The 21,364-nt window shown below is 38.2% G+C and overlaps 1 protein-coding gene across 1 annotated transcript in view; it reads right to left on the minus strand.

Moving 5' to 3' along the window:
- The window catches only part of LOC117063885 (netrin receptor DCC-like), a 474,587-nt gene that overhangs the window by 35,623 nt on the left and 417,600 nt on the right, over positions 1–21,364 (minus strand). The window contains exon 2 of the mRNA XM_033177697.1: positions 6,851–7,171. Coding sequence (XP_033033588.1) covers positions 6,851–7,171 — 321 coding nt within the window. The remainder of the gene's footprint in view (positions 1–6,850; positions 7,172–21,364) is intronic.

The raw sequence follows: 21,364 nt of genomic DNA on the forward strand, positions 1-21,364 counted from the left end.
TGTGTGATGGAATAGGCATTGGGGAAATATTGGTGATGACTGTATCTCAGTTTGATTTAGCAATAAAATTAAAGAAAAATGATAAGATTAGGAAATATACAGCAGTTACTTATAAGACCACATGTACTTCTTATTTTTTCTTTCTCTCATGCTTTAACTACAAAACAATAGGAACATTTAGCTAAATGAAGATCATTAAGTCATTAAGAATTATGGAGTCAGAGCAATTTAATTTTCTGCTTATCATTTGAAATAAACAATATCTCTATAAATGTAAAATGGAAAGCTCTGCGCTGTAACTGAACCTTCCCAAATAGAATTCTGAGCATATTCAAGGGCCCTGGGATACATTTTCCAAACTGCTGCACAGGATGAAGTTGACCTTCTAGGCAAAATTCTTATATTTACTCCTGTAGAGAGAAGGAATATGAACATTTTTCTTGCTGTTTCCTTTATATAACATTTGAGTGACCTGAGGCAATGTGGTTTATTCTTCCTTCTCTTCAGTTAAGGTTTATTTCAGCTTATTTTAAGTAAGAACATAAAGGTCAGGTTATCATTTCACAAAATGCTTCATTCTAGCTTCTCTAACCATAATATACTTTCACTAATTATTTCATAACTCATTTAAACGGGAGGCACTCCAGGAGAGAATTCACTGAAACAACTCCTCAAGTAACTAATTACTTTTTTAAAACACAGGGGAATTTTAATTATAATGCCGGTGTTATTAAAAGCAGAGTGTGAAAATTGCATCTTGAACATCTATTGTAATAGGAAAGAAAAAATATGTCCCTGAATGAAATAACAATTCAAGTAAATGCAATTTAGTTGGCCTTTTATTTTCTTGATTTTTAAGAAGCAGGAAAAAAATATGCAAACTTGGCCTGAATTGTAAAACCACATAGAAAGATAAAAGATTACCAAATTGTGTTCCTAGAAGATCATTATTTATGAGCTTATTTTAAAAATTATATGCTGTCTGTTTTTCTGACACAGATTTGTCATGTGTCACTATTGAATGTATAGCTATGATAGCAAAATCTTCTCATCTTAGAAGAAAACATCTAAATCATAGTGTTTCCCACAAGGGGTTGACATTTTCAAGGCACTAAATGGATAAATCGATTTTCATTATTATTATCATTATTACCATTATTGTTATTTTTTTAAATTTGTATTGTGGAGAATTTCATTGATTAAAAATAAATGACTGATTACATAAGAAATTTTTTACAGAGTTCTGAATTACAGTCCTTAGATTGAGAAGCAAAGTGATAAGGGAATAAGTGTGCATCTGGATTTAGACTAAGTCCCAGTATCTGGCCATAGAGCTCTTAGCTTTTTCCAGTAAGTTCTTAACCTGTTAATTTGGGTACCTATCTCACAGACTGTTTCTGAGCATTACCAGGTACTGTATACAGATTCACTTTCTGAAACAGAAACTGCTATAAAAAGCAAGTCAGTAGTTTTAATACTAAGATATAAATGTTCAAAAATTAACAAAGACAAATCTACCTGGACACAAATACACTATAATGTACCCAGCAGTCAGCATTGCTTTACCCTTGAAGGAGCCTGTCCTGCGCCATCCCCACAAGTATAAATGCAAACAGAAGTACCAGTTAGGCTCCAACTGTGCTCCTCAGAGTGTGCAGGGCAAGTCAGTGGACAAGGAGTTGTGTGGGCGGGTAGGTGTGGGGATGGGTGGACAGGTGGTCATGGTTATATTAAAAAACAAAATAAAATGGGATGTTTATGCTTATTCATAGGAAATCTGTTGTTATCTAGTCTTCTTACATATTGGAATTAATCCCTCATCCCCAGGAGGGTACCAGTTGTGTTAAACTCCAAGTCGAGACCAAGTGAACTCCCATGAACCAGCTTCAGTGAATCTTTTTCAGTTGGAAAGTCATTTAAAAATGTAGAGAGCAGTGCCCTGCACCTGTTTCTGAAATGATTGCAAGGTTGCTCAATCTCAAACGCCTGCTCTGGTCAGTACAAACTGTATTGATTACATTAACATAATAGTAGATCCACCGGTCAAAAATGAATCTTTTATTCTGAGGGATTTGGTCACCACTTGCCAAAATATCTTCATAGATTTAACTTTTTGAAAACTCAATTCAGGCTTGCCAGTTTGTGTTCACAGATTGCAAAGGCAGACATCTGATCCAAGATTACAATATGTATGACTCAGGATTTGTTGCCTATTTTTCATCGTCCTGAAAAAACATATTTTGCATCATTACATGGAAATATCGAAAGTTGTTCATTCCTAATAATAATTACTAAAATAACGCAATAATAATCATTGTTAGGTCTATTTATACTATGGCTGTCATTGAATAAGAATCTACTCTGCACTAGAGCTTTACATCCTACATGTTGTTTGAAAATTACCATAGCCTTGGGAGGTAGGTTATTACTATGTCTGCTGAACAGAAGAAAATCCAGAGGCTCAGATAGCTGGGAACATCTAGGGTAGGGAGGATGTGCTTGGCCAGATGCAAGTTCATTCTCACGGTAAGGGTTAGGGAAGGAATGAAAAAATGCTCATGCTTTTTCCTTTTTAAGTGGCACTTGAATATTTCCAAACAGTCAATTTTCTAATCACAAAGTTTTCAATAGTTAATTAATTTGTAGATTATTGATACATAAAGCAAATTATTCCAACTCAGTTTATCAAGAGTATGTTTATATATGCATATATATGGGTGAGTTTAATCTGCAGAAATCCAGTGAAGCAGGAGGAGGAATAGAAGGGAGACAAGAGAATAAGAGGTAGACAGGAGGATGGCAACAGCAGAAAGTTCTCTTTATATGGCATAAAGCCCCATGTCTTCATTGGTAAGGCAAATGTCCCCTATTAACATGACATACTTTGCTAGACACACAGTGGAGGGGATGGTAGGAAAGCTTCATAGATAAGTTCAGTGCTGCTTCCCTTCTTCAGCTGTTCTCAATCTAGAGGACTAAATAGAAGTATACATGGCACAGAAACACTGCAGCATTTTAGTTTAGAGCTAATTGGATAAAAATAAAATTCCCAAATTTCAGTCAGTATGATGAAGTTGCTTTCAAATGGAGATTTAATAGCCCAGGCATTCTTTACTAATAGAACTCAAAATGAGTAGAAATACTGATAGTCAGTAGCCTGTTACAGTGCAATTTTTAACAAAATGCTGGATGGAATGATAATTCTTCGTTTATCTTTCCTACTCTCCTTCCCTCTCCAGCCAAGTGTGCACTCAAGTCTTAAAGAGCACTTGAAAAGCTCCTAGAAAATAGGATGAATGGTGCATGGCAAGATCATTGTGTAAAATATGCTGACTGATTAAAGACAGATTTCATTTGCTACACTTCTTTGTATCAAAAGACACTTTGAGAAAGCAAAAATGGAAGAGGGACATTATTTAATATGGGCTCTATACAGCACCTGAGAGTATAAAACATTTTTTTTTGTTGTTGTTTTACCCAAGCAAAGCCTACTGTTACCATTTAGTAGTGACTGGTTTATTGACTGCTAATGCTTTAAAAATGAGATTAAATCAGGTCCATGGTCTTTATTACTAGGAAGATATATGCCCCTTGTGAATTCTAGTGGTTTGGCAATCTTAACCTCAGCAGACATAACATTGATGTATTCTGTGTTGCCAAACAGCATGGTTTAAAATGCTGTGAACAGCCTTATTGCCTTGAAATGATACAATCTAATATGAGATTGTAACTCAGTGACTGAATCCGTGCACCTATCCTTGTACAGAATACTAAAGATCAAGCCACTGTGTATTAATATCTCACAGAGAAGGAATTGTTCTTCATTTCACTACTGAAAGACAGAACATGTGAATGTGAATATAGAGTGCTTGAAGACTGAAACTGCAACGCAACATGAATGCAGTTAACGAAAGGCCATTTTCATTAACAGTGCATAGGCAGCTGCCCTTTGTAATAAGGTATCAAATACTAGCCTGCTTCATTCAAATCAGTAGACCTTCTTTCACCTTGTGGACAACTGATGGGTGGGATTTATGAGGGCAGAAATTCCCTAGTGACTGAAAGTCAAATTGTCCCCTTTCCACTTTATTTGGAGTATTCTGAGAAAGCTGCTTTTGCCATATCTGCAGCATTTATTCCACTTGTTACTCCTAATCAATCACAATTAACGTTAACATTCAGTTCTTTACATTTTATGCTCATCAATCAAATTTCAGACATCCATCACTCCAAGGTTCCAGTTGCTTTATAGCCTTGATTTTCATGATCAGGATGTCACCTGGCCTGTCTGCTGAGTAGAGGGGGTTTTCTGCATCTGCACCTCAGTCTGTCATTGCTAAAGCAGACCAGGGACACCTCGAAGTAGAGTGACCCACTGTCCTGGTTTTGCCTGGCACTCAGGTGACTTCCCAGGATACGGGACTTTCAAGTGCAAAAACCAGGTCAGTCCAAAGAAAAGCAGAATGGCTAGCCAGTCTACCTCTAGGTAAAATCTGGCTTAACTGACTATGGAAAACTTTGCTTTCATCAGTTTGGGTGGCTTTCACAAAGTATCATGGTCTGGGTAGCCTGTAAACAACAGACATTGATTTTTCAAAGTTCTGGAGGCTGGAAACCTGAGATCAGGGTGCCAGCATGATTGGTTTCTGACGAGGGTCCTCTTCTGGGTTGCAGATTACAGACATCTCATTGCATCCTTACACGGTGAAAGGAGCAGGGGTATTCTGTGGTTCCTTTTATAAGGGCACTAATCACATTCATGAGGACTCCACCCTCATGATCTAATTGTCTCCCAAAGTCTCCACCTCCCAATACGATCACATTGGGGGTTAGAATTTCAATATACACATTTTAGGGAGACAAAACATTCAGTCTGCAGAGCTCTTAGTAGAGAAAAGAAGCTACAGAAGAGTAGTTTTAAGCTAGATTTGGGGATTAACCACATATCTATGAGATGTAATTCTTTACACACCGCCTGACAAAATCACCTCTTTCAGATTCAACTTTCTCAAACCCTCACTAGGAGAGTGCATGAGAGAGTGGTAGTTCTGCCCAACTGTCCTGCTATTGATGAAAATGAGTTATCATTCTGATCAGTCTTCCAAGATGAGACTAGACTAAGTAGGGCCTGGGAAAGAAAGCCCACCACAAATGACTAAACAGCCTATGATTCAATTTTGTTTTTACTGAGAACTAAAGATTACGTTGAAAGTAGCCCTTCAAATCTGCTTACCCATTCATAACTTAAATTTATTTCAAGTTGGATCTGCTTGCCTTGCTTTATAGTCAATACAAAAGTCAAAAAAAAAAAAAAAAATTCCAGGTTTTGGTGAAATCATTATAGTAACAAGTGAAAAAACTGATTCTTCTCTTTGCAGGTCTAACATTTCAGGGTCCAACAGAAATGATTATGAGCTGCCTTCTAACCAGAAGAGTGGGGCAGAAATGGCAATATCATGGATTCCAGAACGGTCAGTACCATTTTTTCAGAGTCTACATGACTTCAGTGTATCCAGGTGAAAACAAAAACTGTTCATCTTATTACTCAGCTGTTGAGCCAACATGTTACCAAGCATTAAGAAATTTGGAAGCACTAGAAGCAATTTTTATTTCTCACTTGAGATGTATATGTAGTAGACCATGCCACTATAATTAAAATAAAATTTACTCTTCTTAAGGTCCAACAACGAAAAAATTGACTCTGCAAAAGTTTTGCATTTAATGAAGCTGTAAAGTAGGATTAGAAAATTATTTTTCTAATATTTTTCTATTAATGAGAAGTCCTCCCTTAGATATAAGCAGTAAGTCAACTTGAAAGTTTTGTTAAAAAAAAATCTCATAACATTATGCAGCCAGTTGAGGTCCTATGACTGTTTTCTAAGCTAATTTAAGGAGAAAGGTCAGTCAAAACCATGAGATAATAAACATGAATTTTTTCATCTTTCCTTTTTCTTAAAAGTGTGCATTGTTGGTGAAAATGTAAATTAGACAGCCATTACGAAAAATGGTTGTGTAGCGTTCTCAAAAAACTAGAATTAGAATTACCATATGATACACCAATCCCACTTATGAGTCTATATCCAAAGGAATTGAAAGGAGGGTGTATAAGAGATATCTATACTCCATCTTAATTGCAGCATTATTCACAAGAGCCAAGATATGGAATCAATCATGAATGGGTGAATGGGTAAAGAAAATATTATATATATATATATATGTGTGTGTGTGTGTGTGTATGATATATATATATACATACACACAATGGAATACTATTCAGCCTTAAAAAAAGAGTAAATCCTGTTATTTGTGATAACATAGATGAACCTAGAGGATATTATGCTAAGGGAAACATGCCAGGCACTGAAAGAAAAATACTGCATGATCTCACTTACAGGTAGAATCTATTATAAAAAAAGTCAGACTCATAGAACTAGAGAGCAGAATGGTTACCAAGGGCTTGGGAAGATGGAGGTGGTAAGGAATGGAAAGATGTTTCTCAAAGGGCACAAGGTTTCAGTTAGAGAGAAGAAATAAGCTTTTAATATCTATTGCACAACATAATATACATCAAAATTGCTAAAAGAGTAGACTTAAAATGCTCTCACCACAGAAAAGAGGTAAGTATGTGGTGACAGATATGTTAATTAGCTTGATATAATCACTCCACGATGGATACATACATCAAAACATGACATTGTACCTCATAAAAATATATAATTTTTTGTCAATTTAAAATTTAAAACATTTAAAAAATATACATTATTTCTACAAAAATTATTTTCTTATCTCCAAAAAAGAATAAGAAGAAGAGAGGAAGGAGGAGGAGGAAGAGAAGGAAGAATTCACTTACCTGCTACTGCAACTTTTGCTGTCCGACTAATAATTGAGCCAGAATCTCCTAAAGATGCCTCACATTGGTAGAGTCCCTCATCTGGCTTGTGGTGTCTGGAATGAAGTATGTTTTGTATCAACAGAGACCCATTTGAAAGTTGCTGCTTCCTTTCGTCCATTCCCAAGGCTAGATGGATGCCGTCTTTCTTCCACTTGATCACTGGAACTCCTCGGTCAGACTCTGCAGAGCAGTCGAGGAGGACATTTCCTCCCCGCATTGTGACGGCATCAGAAGGTTCTGAGAGGAAGCGCAGTGCTGTGAAAGCTTTAATTTGAAAACCTGGATCAAGAGAGCACAGGGAAATATGTTCATGTATTCAAATAAATCTCAGGCTTAGATTCCCTTTCTTTTCTTTACAAAGCTTTTCACAAAAGCTGAGGGCTTTGAAAAATGTCCAAAAATAAATAAAAACTGAAATCAAGGATATTATGTTAAATAAGTAAAAAGTACCCAGTCGAAGTAACCACAATTAAAAAAACAATTGGTTCCAAAAGTTAATATTATGAGAAATTGCAAATTCATATAAATCCTGGCATGCTTATTACCACCTATCAGTCAGTACATGAAAATTTAAGCAGAAAAAACTAATATTTTCCAAATAAAACTAGATATTTTAAAGTAGCAATAGTTACTAGTGTGGTAGCTAAGATTTGGGGGGAGATTATTTCTATCTCTTCAGTCTGATTATGGCATCCATTGAAACTTTTAAAAAATCCAATCAGATACAGTGTTCTATAAGAATAAAAGTCAACTCTGAACAGCATGGGCAAAGTTATTTAGGACAAAGCTCAGGTGGGTTTTTAAATAGGTAAATCCCACTGGCAGAAGCAAGTCAATAAAGCCACTACCAAAAATCACAAATCCCTGAAGGGTCTTAATTTTCATCCAAATGTTTCTCATGGACTTGGAAATCTAAATAAATATAACAGTTGAAATTTTTTCATAAACATAAATGAACATAAAGATCAACGAGGTAATAGAAAGTCATTTAAGAATCTTGAGGGGAGGGAGCAAGCATAATTAGTTAAAGTATATTCTTATCGAAGCTGGCAGCATAGCATTTGACAGAATACTCGCATGATGAGTCAAAGACCTTGACAAGGTTTCAGGAGGTCATTGGCTCCACCACTTGCGCAGACAGGTGTATACTTAAATCATTCAAGCCAAATTACTTTCAATTTCATTTTGAACAATCTTTGGGGCTAGAGATTCTACAATGTCCCTTGGTATCTTGTTTTCAATATTTAATCATTTTAAGGGTCTAATTGAATTTTCTTGCTGATGTTTAATCCCATTTTCTTCTGAAACACCTTGTGTGAAAATGCAGAAGAGGTAGACATTTTCTTTAAGATCTCTTTATTTGTTTGAAACAGCATTTCATTTCTTAAAAAAAACCATGTAAATTATGTTTTAGTCTTTTTTTTTTCAGCATAGCAACCTCGACTTCATTAGCTTCCTTAATTTTTCTGTAATGGGAACACTTTTAGTTGTACTTTGTAAAATCATTCCATTCTTCTGTCATTTAAAAGGCACGCATCTAAATTGCAGGTAATCCATATTCTCATCAGGGATTAGCTCATACTCTTCTGATGGACAGAAACTATTTCTATCTTTGTACACCCTATTTTCCAGTGAAGAGAAGGCAGAACAGGTTTCTCCCTGGTTTTATTTGCTTCATTCCTGCATACTCAATTTTTGTAAAACTTATGTCTGAAGTCTGTTATTTTGCCAAATGATTTCTTGTGCCACTCACTGTCATATATTCATTCCTTTCACCTTGGCCACTAACTCTGAAAGCATCTGGAACTTAGCTTGAATTAATATAAATTGTAAAATAATGGTGAGCACATAACTCTACTATAGATGATATTGATGAACATCCCAGATGACAGCAGCCTCGTGTCTTTATTTTCAAATATGCTCCTTCTCCCCACAGATCCTTTTGGCACAGCCAACCCAATTATAGTACATCCTGTTCTTCTAGTGGGAAGTACATTGAATGGGGTGTCTGGATATCTAGCCTTAGGTCTTGGCTTTATCACTTCAAAATTCATGACTCAGAAAGGTCTTTTAAGTCCTCAGAAACTCAGTTCCCTCATCTGCAAAAATTAAGAAGTTGAACTAGATGATCTCTAAGTTCCACATCTAGTGTGGAGGCTTTTAGAACAAGATTGGGTGAGAGCATCTGTCAAATGAGCCTTGCTCTAAGCTTGCTGAATCAATGCAGACTGATTTTGCTGAAAATACCTTTCCCATGTGTACATTATCTCTTCCTCTACCAGAAAAGAATCACAAGCTAGCAAACCTGGCCTGAGAAACACTAAAGATGAGAGAGCAGAAAGAAGTTCTAATGTCCTTGAATGCCAAGATATTTCGCTAGAGTAATATCCACAATTTCTATACAAGTAGCATTAATAAAGAAGAAATAAATTTGAAATTCAAGACCAGGCAACTATATTAGAAAGCATTTATTGCTTTTTTGTTCTTCCTGGGGCCTATATTTTAAACACAACCTCATGTTGAGCACCTTATTTATGTCACAGAACACATAATACATTTAACACAGCTGTTTATGACAGCATGTTAATGAGCATATGTGCCCATTATCACACATAAATAATCCACTTAGTCTGAAACAAGGAGGTTATGACAGTTTTCAGTGCTGTGAGTACATAGATCAACTTTTCTTTAACACAATTACCCTTGCAGTTCACTGGCAATTTGAGCTTTTTGTACTCTTTATAACAATTATATTTTGAATATATGGCTTTGGGATATAGGCACCTCACTGCTTTAAGTAGCTTGCATTAGTGATTAGTTTTATAGAAAAGATGGATCCTGGTGAATCAAGTTTAATAGAGAAATAGTAGATGTGATTCTATTGGTCTCCTTTTCTAAGTTTCAGTTCATGGTAGTGACAGTGGCAGGAGACAGACAAATTCCCAGGCAGACAGGGGTGGGTCGCCAGTGAAACCCAACCTTCAAGCTGAAAACAGCCTAAAGCCTGAAAACTGAGCTGCTGGTTCTGAATGGAGTCTGGGACCAGAGTGAGAACTTCTGTTCCTGTTTGCCTGTTCTTTCCTGATTGGTTCTTTCTGAATAATTCTTTTTTTTTTTTTTTTCTTTTTTTGGGGCGATGGAGTCTGGCTCTGTCTCCTAGGCTGGAGTGCAGTGATGCGATCTTGGCTCACGGCAACCTCTGCCTCAGGTGACTCTCCTGCCTCAGCATCCTGAGTAACTGGGATTACAGGCACACGCCACCAAACCTGGCTAATTTTTGTATTTTTAGTAGAAACGGCCATGTTGGTCATGGTTGGCCAGGCTGGTCTCAGACTCCTGACCTCAGTTGTTCTGCCTGCCTCAGCCTCCCGAAGTGCTTCGATTACAGGCATGAGCCAATGGGCCCAGCCTGAATAATGCTTTTTAACCAATCAAATGTTGCCTTTTCCAAGACTACCTACAGCCTGCACCTCCCCCATTCTGAGCCTATAAAAACTCCAGACTCAGCCATACCTGGGAACGACCCACTGCAGATCACCTCTCTGCCGAGAGATGTTCTGTTACTCAATAAAACTTTTCTCCGCCTTGCTCACTCTCCAGTTGTCCACATAACCTCATTCTTCTGGGATGCAGGACAAGAACCCGGGACCCACTGAACAGCAGGTGCAAAAGGAGCTGTAACACTGTAGCCCTCCAGCCCTCCACTGCTGCCTGGAGGGCCATCCAAGACGACAAGAAGCGGCAGTGGGGCCGGGTCGGCCCAAGAGCCGTGGGCCAGAGTGGGGCAGCAGGACTGAATGAGCTGTAACACTAAGGAGCCGAAACACACTCCTGCCCAACCCCTGCCCGGTTCGCTGTGCTGCATATGGCAGGAAGGAGAGAAGAGCTGCAACCCTTCTGGAGGCGCAGACCTTGGGACTTCCTAAGCCAGAGCTCTGACACACCCTTGTTTGCTGGGTAACTGGAACAAACAAACGGTGACGTGCTGTAACACCCTTTTGGGGCTCTGCGGTTGCTGGCGTCTCTAAGTTTTGTGGGTGTCACCGCGTTCCCCCGGTCCAGACACCAGCATCCTAGGCAGAATTTGCTTGCAGTATGCCTGGTCCAGCTGCCGTCTCACAGGGAACCGGCTCCTGTGCCGGCAACTAAAGCTGCCTGCCCCACCGCAGCTGCTGGCGCACCTGACCCTGTGCCGTGGCTGGACTCTGCACTCACTCACTCAGACACGCCTCACCGCTCCATGCCTGGCAAGCCCATAGTGGGCGTGGGATCAGGGGTGGCGGCACCAGCCGAGCGCAGCCTGTCAGGCTGAGTGGGCGGAACCAGCTCAGCCGCCAGCTCAGAGCCCAGTGAGGCCCAGGCAGGAGTGCTGCGTGTTGCGGAAGATTTCCAGCGGGCGAAGCAGCACAGAAAACTACCCTGCGTCATTAGGCAAGGCTACCTTCAACTTCCTTGTATTTCACACAGGCCTAAGAAATGTCCCACGAATACATTACATTGACATCAATTTAGGTCCCCCTGAACTCTTTCTCTTAGTGTACTGGTTCCATTTGGAAAGATTTTGCCCAACAGTATATAATTTCTTAATATAAAATAATTTTAAAAAATGACTTCATCCAATAATTAATCTTAAAGCAACTACGCTGATTTAATGTATGAAGAGAGGAAGACAGAGATGATAAAACTGAAGAAGACAACAAGTAGAAGTAACTTTGGAGCCTGTGGCTCAAAAAGTTGTAGTCTGGAATTAGATACTCAGAGTTCAATGAAAGTGTAGACCTCTTGGAAAATACATGAAAGGAGGTCGTGGGAAGACAACAGAAGAACTCATTTTGAGAATCAAAACTAAACTTCCTATTTTACAATACTGCAGATAATTTTACATTAGAATTGCAACGGTGAGGATTTTATCCAGGAGAAAACCTAATGGAGAAGTTTATTTTGTTTGGTTTTACTTTTAAGATGTCCAATGGCCATTCCCTAGCCTTGCTTCATAAAGAAAGAAAGAAATCCTTTATTTATTTATTTATTTATTTATTTATTTATTTATTTATTTTGAGACAGAGTCTCTCTCTGTCGCCCAGGCTGGAGTGCAGTGGCCGGATCTCGGCTCACTGCAAGCTCCGCCTCTCCCGTTTACGCTATTCTCCTGCCTCAGCCTCCAGAGTAGCTGAGACTACAGGCGCCGGCCACCTCTACCAGCTAGATTTTTGTATTTTTTAGTAGAGACGGGGTTTGACCGTGTTAGCCAAGATAGTCTCGATCTCCTGACCTTGTGATCGGCCCGTCTCAGCCTCCCAAAGCCTGGAATTAGAGGCTTGAGCCACCGAGCCCGGCCAAGAAATCCTTTTAACTATGCTATAAAATCACTTAAGGCAACTATAATATATTTTGGAGAAATAAACTGGAAAGTTCCAAAATCTCATCTATTAAGAAACTTACACAACAGAGTCTGACAGCAGAGTTCACCATAAAAATGACTGTTTCCATCTCTCTCTCACACTCCAAATGTTGGTTTGGGAAGATTTCTAAACATTTGGTTAAAATATAGGGATAAAGCCATATATGTATTTAACACTTGGCTAGCTTTTCTTATCTATATTGGTCTGAAGAAAAGTAATTAAGTGTCAGATCATCATTGGGCCTTCTCCCCCTTCTCCTCCTCCTCTTACACTTCCTCCTTCTCCACCTCTTCTTTCTTCTCAACCTTTTTAATTTTTTTCTGTAAAATGATAGTTTGTAAGCAGATACAAGATAGCAAAACCTTCTGTGCTTCCTGATGAGGATATAAAAGAAGGCTTACTCTTGAGGAATGACCCAAGGGAGAACTTTTATTATCTATTTGTTTCAGTTTTCTCAGACATAAATAAGCATCAGCAATAACACTGCCAAAGACATTTCAAGTTTATATTAATTATCTATACATAGAGAATATTCTTAATATATTTTAGAAACTCACCAAAATGGTCAAATAGTATAAATGTTTCTCTAAGCTTAGTCCCTTTGTGCTTGCTCTCTCTGTCACGTTCTTCTTAGTTCCAAAGACCATTCAGTCGCAGAGGCAAACTAACTTAAAATGGGATTTTTAAGGTATGACATTTTATCTACAATATCAAACATTGTTAAGTGTAAAAAATAATTATCTGTGGAGTCAGAAATCTCTTTCCAGGTCCAAAATGTAAAAGCTTGTGGTTAAGGCAATAGAAGCTCAAAATGAAATTTAGAAAGGTAGCATGGAAGTGGGGGAAAAAAAGCTCCTACAAGATTTTAGATGTACCATATGACCCAGCCATCCCACTACTGGGTATATACCCAAAGGATTATAAATTACTCTACTACAAAGACACATGCACACGTATGTTTATTGCGGCACTATTCACAATAGCAAAGACTTGGAATCAACCCAAATGTCCATCTGTGACAGACTGGATTAAGAAAATGTGGCACATATACACCATGGAATACTATGCAGCCATAAAAAAGGATGAGTTTGCGTCCTTTGTAGGGACATGGATGCAGCTGGAAACCATCATTCTTAGCAAACTATCACAAGAAGAGAAAACCAAACACCGCATGTTCTCACTCATAGGTGGGAACTGAACAATGAGATCACTTGGACTCGGGAAGGGGAACATCACACACTGGGGCCTATCATGGGGAGGGGGAAGGAGGGAGGGATTGCATTGGGGAGTTATACATGATATAAACGTTATGCACATGTACCCTAGAACTTAAAGTATAATAAAATAAATAAATAAATAAATAAATAAAATGTCATACAAATCCTCATAGAACTTGCTATGCCTAATGTTATCACTTAAAATTACAAAAACTTTCATTGGGGGATGCTTAGAGTTTCTGATGATGCCTGAATCTTCGTATCAACCCATAAAACCATGCCACCATCATCTCTTCTTAGAAATAGATGCTACCACATTTGCTTCCTTTTGCTTAAGACAAATAAAGAGACCTCCACTGAAGGAAATAAAAATAATTCTATGGATGATGCAATATAATCTACTTTCAATTTATCAAATATCAATAACATGTGCAACTGTAACTCTGGTCTTTAGCCCTGGAAAAAAATTATAATACTTGTGAGACTATGCAATGGAGCAGGAAATTTAAAAAACAAAAACAAATAAACATGAATTAACAGAATCCCTAAGCATATGTTAACTTCAGTGGGTTTAGTATATCAGAATATAAATTCTGAAACAGTGGTTCTCAAAGTACAGTCCCTAGACTTGCAACAGCAACACCTCCTGGGAACCTGCTGAAAATGCACAATGTTAAGTAGAACAATGGTTACTAGAGGTTGGGAAGGGTGGGGAGGGGATAGAGAGAGGTTGCTTAAGGAATACAAAATTGCAGTTAGACAGGAGGAGTATCTAATGCTCTATAGCACTGTCTGGTGACTAAACTTAACAATAATTTAGTGAATTTTTCAAATAGCTGGAAGAGATGATTTTGAATGTTCCCAACCCAAACAAATGATAACTGTTTGAGGTGATAGATATGCTAATTAGACTGATTTGATCACCAAACATTGTATACATGTAAGAAAGTATCAGCCTGGGCCGGGCGCGGTGGCTCAAGCCTGTAATCCCAGCACTTTGGGAGGCCGAGACGGGCGGATCACAAAGTCAGGAAATCGAGACCATCCTGGCTAATACGGTGAAACCCCGTCTCTACTAAAGAATACAAAAAACTAGCCGGGCGACAAGGCGGGCGCCTGTAGTCCCAGCTACTTGGGAGGCGGAGGCAGGAGAATGGCGTGAACCTGGGAGGCTGAGCTTGCAGTGAGCTGAGATCCGGCCACCGCACTCCAGCCTGGGCGACAGAGCCAGACTCCGTCTCAAAAAAAAAAAAAAAAAAAAGAAAGTATCAGCCTGTATCCTATAAATGTGTACAACTATTATGTGCCAATTAAAAATAAAAAATTTAAAAATGCACAATTCTAGACCCTGCCCCATACCTACCCAATCAGAAACTGTGTCAGCAGAGCCCAGCAATCTGTACTTGAAGAAGTCTTCCAGGAATTCTTGCGTTAACTAAAGCTCAAGAACTTTGCTCCAAAACATCTGGTGGCCTAGACTGGAGCAAGGGGATTCTTGCCTCCCTTGTACTGTCTTGTTATGATTTTTCATATTTGAGGAATTTGTGTAATTTGGGCTATTTTTCTAAGTAAGTAGGTGAACTTAGAAGAATAATCTAGAAAGGCAAATAATTGAACACTTATTTCAACACGTTTTATTAATATTTATTATATATTTCTCTTTGAAAGGCTGAAGTGGAGAAAGGATCAAGAAAGAGGGTTATTGTTTACAATATCTAATATTTCCTCTATTACAAACAGCACACTGTTTGGGCCCCAAATGACCTTACCCCATTAAGCAAAATTAAACTTCCATGGTCATTTGGACATTTAGAATACTCCTTGGAATATTCTCGATTCTTCACATAAACGGCTACAAGAGGATTTCTTCTAAACAGCAATAATAGCTGCAATCCTCTTCCAAAAGAAGTTCGGGTTCATCCAGTAGTCTTTATCACATTGCCTTTCTTTTGTTCCATTTTAGTTCCGCAGTATAATTGTAGACACTTCCCTGGCTCCTGGCTGATCTGCTCCTTAGTCTAGTTTAGTGTCTAGATGGGAAAACCACCATAGCCATTTAGCTGTGCTGTAACCTGAGGGTGAATTTTGTGTATTTCCCATTAATGGAAGACTTTAACTTCCACTAGACCAGAGAGAGAAAGTGTATACTCACCAAAGGACCAGCACCTACAACTATTGAGGTTTCTGTGAAGTACTGGTGCCATTTTATGCACTTTGATAAGACATTTAAAAAAATTCAGAACACGTGGTCGTATTTTTAAATGATTATGTTCATTCCTCAGTTGCCAGAGACTAACACTTTAAAGCCATTTAAGACAAATGTTTATTACTAAAAAATGCAAATCAGAAATGAATTCAGTTATGTGGAATTAATTCCTGAACTTAAATAATGTAAAAAAAGGCTGATGAGGAAAGAAAACATGCATTTTACTGTGAGAATGTATTAAGGATCATTAAAATATAGGGAAGCTATGGATGAAAATTTAAGTGAAAATTTAAAAGGAACAGTTGAAGTTCCTCCCTCATTAGACTTGCCATATTTAGAAACAAAAATTAAGGACACAAGTTATATTGGAATTTCATATGAAGAGCAAATTTAGTATAAATTTTAGTATAAACATGTCCTAAATATTTATACTAAATAAATATTGCATAAGACCTACTTATACTAAAATATTATTTGTTATTTCCTCAAAATCAAATATAACAGAGCATCCTGTATTTTATCTGGGAAACCTATACTCCACAAAATTCCTTCTTAAGACCATAGCTAAAGTAAGCAACTAGCAAATAAATTCCTACTATGCTCCTCAGTTGTCACATATCTAGAGAAGAGTAAATTCTTGGAAAGCTAGTATGACTGAATCAGGAAAAGTGACTTTAGCGTCAGAACATTTGTTCACCAAGTGCAACACCACCAAATATTCTCAGCAAAAGGGTGCTGAACCGATTTGCTCTTGTCACCATGATTCTTCTTTTTCTCTTCCCTTTACAAGGAACTAAATTTGGAAATATAAAGGTAAGATGTGGAGTTCACAAAGCAACTGTCCCAGCTGAAATCTCTTAGTGAGCCCACACAGAGGCTCCACTTCTGACATGCTGAGCACATGGCATCTTCCGCAAAGCTGAAGAAGCTTTGCAGAGATCTGAGGTTTTTAAAGGGCAAGAAGTGTGTGCCCCAGGCAACTGACTGAGTGTCCTCTGGCTAAATCCAATGGTAAAGAACAATAATAAGGGCTAAATTGGAGTTGGGGAGTAACTTCCTCATTCCTTTGTTGCCCCAAGAGCTAACTCTCTAAGCAGCAGTTTGATTTTGCTGTGTGATACCAGGCAAATTGTAATGAAATTTCTTTTCCAGCCCAACAAGTAACACTTCCGGACATGTAGGTTATCATTCCCCAGGTCTCATACAAAATTAACACTAAAAAGAGAAACTTTGATGTGTTGCTTAATCTGCCCTGGGTTTGAGCCTTCTTCCCTCTCAGTTTGATAAAATATAAGCTAGCTTTCTCTGCCGTGTTTTTCATCAGTCTTTCTCTAAGTAGAGAGAGGGATGGCATTTTATAAATGCAGAACTGTCAATTAAAACACTAAGGAATGTTCTCATGAGTATTTAGAAAAAGTGTGATTTAAGGAATACCCAGTGCATGGGATCATCTCCATTTTGATGGCAGCCAGTGGACAAGCTTTAGAGATGCCATTTATTGTGAAGTGACTGATCAACTTTTAGAAACCTCTTATCAAGTTACCCGTATTTACTGTACACAATACAAAAATATGGACATAAAATTATATATCATAATAATTGTCTATAACCTTGCTTATCCAATAATGATCACTTTAACAGAAACTGTTAAAGTTTCTGTGCATTTCCTTCCAGGAAATTATTTATTTCTTAATTTATAATGATTTGCTTTATTATCCACATGGTTGTGATCATATTTTATATTCAAATTTGATACTTGTTATTGTAAGAACCCTTCTATACCCATTCTTAATTGGATTGTTTTCGGTTAGGTTTTCTCAAAGGGGAACTCAATTGTACTACGTGTCATAGTTTTCACTCCTACTTGGAAAATTGCTTGCTTTTTAGTGGCACATTTATTGTAGCTCTTTGTCAGTAAGCCTATTAAGTTTGAAATTTTGCTTTAAAGGCCAAAGGAAAAAATATTGCATTGACAAAATGCAACTGAAATCATAAACTTTGTAATATTATTTTGTTTGTACTGTAATGCTTAGCAGTGGTGTAAAAGATCTTAAAAACATCTTCATGCCATTCCTGCATCCATCTAATATTTACTGAGCACCTACTGCATCAGGCATTATTCAAGGCTGGGAACAAACAGTCTTGAATAATCCCTAATAAGCAGCCTAATAATTCCTATCCTTCTATGTTTTATACTCTAGTAGGAAGGAACAGACAATAAAGAACTAGCTGAGCAAATATGTACAATGTCAGAAGAGACTAAGTGGTCTAAAAGAAAATCAAGAGGGAAAGGGAGGAGTTGTGATATTTGGAGAAGGTTTCATTGAGGAGGGTAAGAGTTAGGCAAAGACGTAAATATTGTAAAGAAGGATATGGTCATAGTCTGCTTAAGCTGCCATAACAAAATAACATAGACTGAGTGACGAGTGGCTTAAAAAGATTTATTTCCCACAGATTTAGAAGCTGGGAGGTCCAGGATCGAGGTGTTAGCAAGGCAGGTCTCATTCTCAGGCCTCTTTTCTTGGCTAGTAGGTGGTCACTACCTCACTGTGCGCTCACATGACCTCTTCTTTGTTCATGGGGAGACAGAGAGCTTGGATGTCTCTTCTTCTTATAGGAAATGTAATCCTATCATGGTGGCCTTACCTTTATGACCTTGTATAACCCTAATTATCTCCCCAAAGTCCCACCTCTTAATACTATAACATTGAGGGTTAGGATTTTGACACATGAATTCTGGGGGACGCAAACCCTCAGTTCATCACAGACATGGAGCAGATACATAGGGGAAGAACTCCACAGGCAGAGGATGCTAAGGCACCCAGGCAGGTGTGATGAGCCCATTCCAGGAATAGCTGGGTTGGAGTGAATGATAGAGTTCCACCAAGCAAGGTCTGAGGGGTCACAGTGAGATTGAATGGGACCTCGTAGGCAAGTGAAAGAATTTTGCTTTAACTCTGTCAAATTTACAGAAAAGTTTCAATAAGGAGAGCAAAAAGGTCCAATTTACGTTTTAAAGTAGTAGTTGTCAATGGAGGAGCAATGCTGTCCCCTAGGAAATTTCTGGTGATGTCTGGAGGTATTTCTGGTTGTCACAACTGAAAGGGGTGCTACTGACATCCCCTGTGTAGAGGGATGTAGGACACCTTATAATTTACAGGTCAGGCCCTCACTAGAACAAATCACCCATCCCAAAACATCAGTAGTGGTGAGATTGAGAAACCCTGTTTTAAAGGATCATTCTGGTTGCTATCTTGAGAATAGAGGTCATTGGAAGAAACGGAGAAACTAGGTTGGAGGCTACTTCCATTGTTCAGGTGAGAAATGATGAGATTTGGCCTAAGGTATTTCAGTAGAGGTGGTGGGAAATGGTCATATTCAGGACCCATTTTTAAAGATAGTGTCAGTAGGGTTTTGAGGGATGAGATGTGGGTTGCTCAAAAAAGAAAAGAGCCCCAGAAGACTCCAAGGAGATTAACCGAGCGATTTATGTAATTTATATGAAAAAAGAAGGCACTTTCAATTGCAAAAGAAAGCTCCCAGCACAGGGGTCAGGAGACCTGAGTTCTTTGTCTGATCTGCCCCTCATTAGCCTTCTAAGTATGGGCTACACCACTGGGAATCAATTCACTCATTAATAAAATAAGGGGACTGGACTAGATCACTTTGAGGCATCTTCAGCTCTAATACTATAAAAGTCTATGAATTCACACCTATTAACTTTGCTACTTACAGAAAAAAATTACCCTCAAATTTAGGAGGGAATTTGTCACACTAAGAGATTTGCTATAATCACACTCTGATCAGTTTATCACAGGCTGAAACAAGAATACAAAGACTGCAGTTACTGAAGGTGCCGAGAGACCAACAACCTACCTCATTATCCATAAAATAGAGAGTCTAATCTTTTCTCTTGAAGATAAAAGACTGCAGAGGTCACTCTGCTGACAAAGCGCGGGCTGCTTTATTATGATTCGTGAGAAATGAAGTATTCATCTTGTGGAAACTCCTATTACAAATATGAAGGATTAATTCCACAAAGGTCTGACAGGTCCAGGGAAAACCTTACAAATTCAGCAAACCTCATGGTTGACATTGTGGCATAACATCTGATGTGGGGACTCATCAGTGATAAAACATTTGTATTATAACAAGTCCAATTTTCTCAAGATAGAGGTCACATAGTGGTTTTCATTAAAATGCTGTCATTCATTTTGTCATGATATTTACTGTATCTTGTCTCAACAGAAAGGTGATATTTTTCTGCTTAGTCCATGAGTGGTATCAAGAAGGAAAACGCACAGCGATAACAGAAACATCAGCTTTGGAACTAAGCACCAATGAGGTTTAAACTGCTCATGAGGTCAGCATTTATTAAAGGACTTCCCAAATAACTTGTTTTATAGATGGTGATTTAAGTTCCATGGGAGATGACTTGGGGAGCAACAATGAAGCCCCTCTTGAAGGTCAGAACTGTAAGGGAATTTCCGTCGTCTATATGCAACTTATTCACAGTCTAATGTGAACCTCAAGGATGAAGGATCTATTCACGGGTCTTTACCTGAAGGAAACTAAACGATGAAGAAATACGCATGTCTCTACTTAAAAGGGCTTACTGCATGCAGGAATTGGTTGTTGCAAATTCTAAAAATATTCTAATTACAGCCTTTCCTAGAATACATATTCAAGACCCATTTTAAAGAGAGCATCAGTAGGGTTTTTGAGGGACTCTATGGGGGTTGTTCAAAAAAGAAAGAGCCCCAGATGATTCCAAGTAGATTAATAGAGCAGTTTGTATAATGTATATGAAAAAAGAAGGTACTCTCAAATGCAAAAGAAAGCTCTTGGTTAGTACCTTGGACCCACCAAACTAGCAGGCAGGGGCTAGTGCCTACGGCATTCACATGGCCTCTGACATGTTGTGATTTCCAGTAGTACCTTAGAGGTAGTTATACATTTTAAGCCAAATAGTAAACATAAATTCTCATCAGGTTTCTCTTTTACAAAATGAAAACGGTAGACACAGGCCTGTGCAGAGATAGAAAGTCTTCACTGAATAGCAGTGACAGACTCAGCTTTCAGAAGTGATAGCCCTTTATTGTACCTCTCTTGTGGCTCTGATCTTCCTGCTGCGGATCATATTTTTGAGAATTTCTACCTTATTATGTTGCAAACTCCGAGGGAGCAAACTTGAATCATATATGTTTATTTCGTACAACCCCTGGGAACCCTTGCCTATTTCAGAGGAATTTAACAAATATCTGTTGAATAACCAGACATAGATAGACAAAAACAAAGAATTTGGAAAAATTTCTTTAATCAGTGAAAGAAAATCATAACATACGTTTTAAAAAATGAACCTAATTCTGCTAGGTTGACTGTAAATGACTGAGACTACTCAGTACAGTCATGAGCTGCATAATAACGTTTTGATTAATGACGGCCTGCATGTACGACAGTGGTCTTATAAGATTGTACTGGAGCTGAAAAATTCCTATTGCCTAGTGACATCACAGCCACTGTAATGTGGTAGTGCAACACATCACTCATGTGTCTGTGGTGTTGCTACTATAAACAAACCTACTGTGCTACCAGTAGTATAAAAGTCTAGCACATACAATAAGGGAGGCTGAGGTGAGAGGATCAC

The sequence above is a fragment of the Trachypithecus francoisi genome, unplaced genomic scaffold (genome assembly GCF_009764315.1).
Source record: "Trachypithecus francoisi isolate TF-2019V2 unplaced genomic scaffold, Tfra_2.0 Lachesis_group19, whole genome shotgun sequence".
NCBI lineage: Eukaryota > Metazoa > Chordata > Mammalia > Primates > Cercopithecidae > Trachypithecus > Trachypithecus francoisi.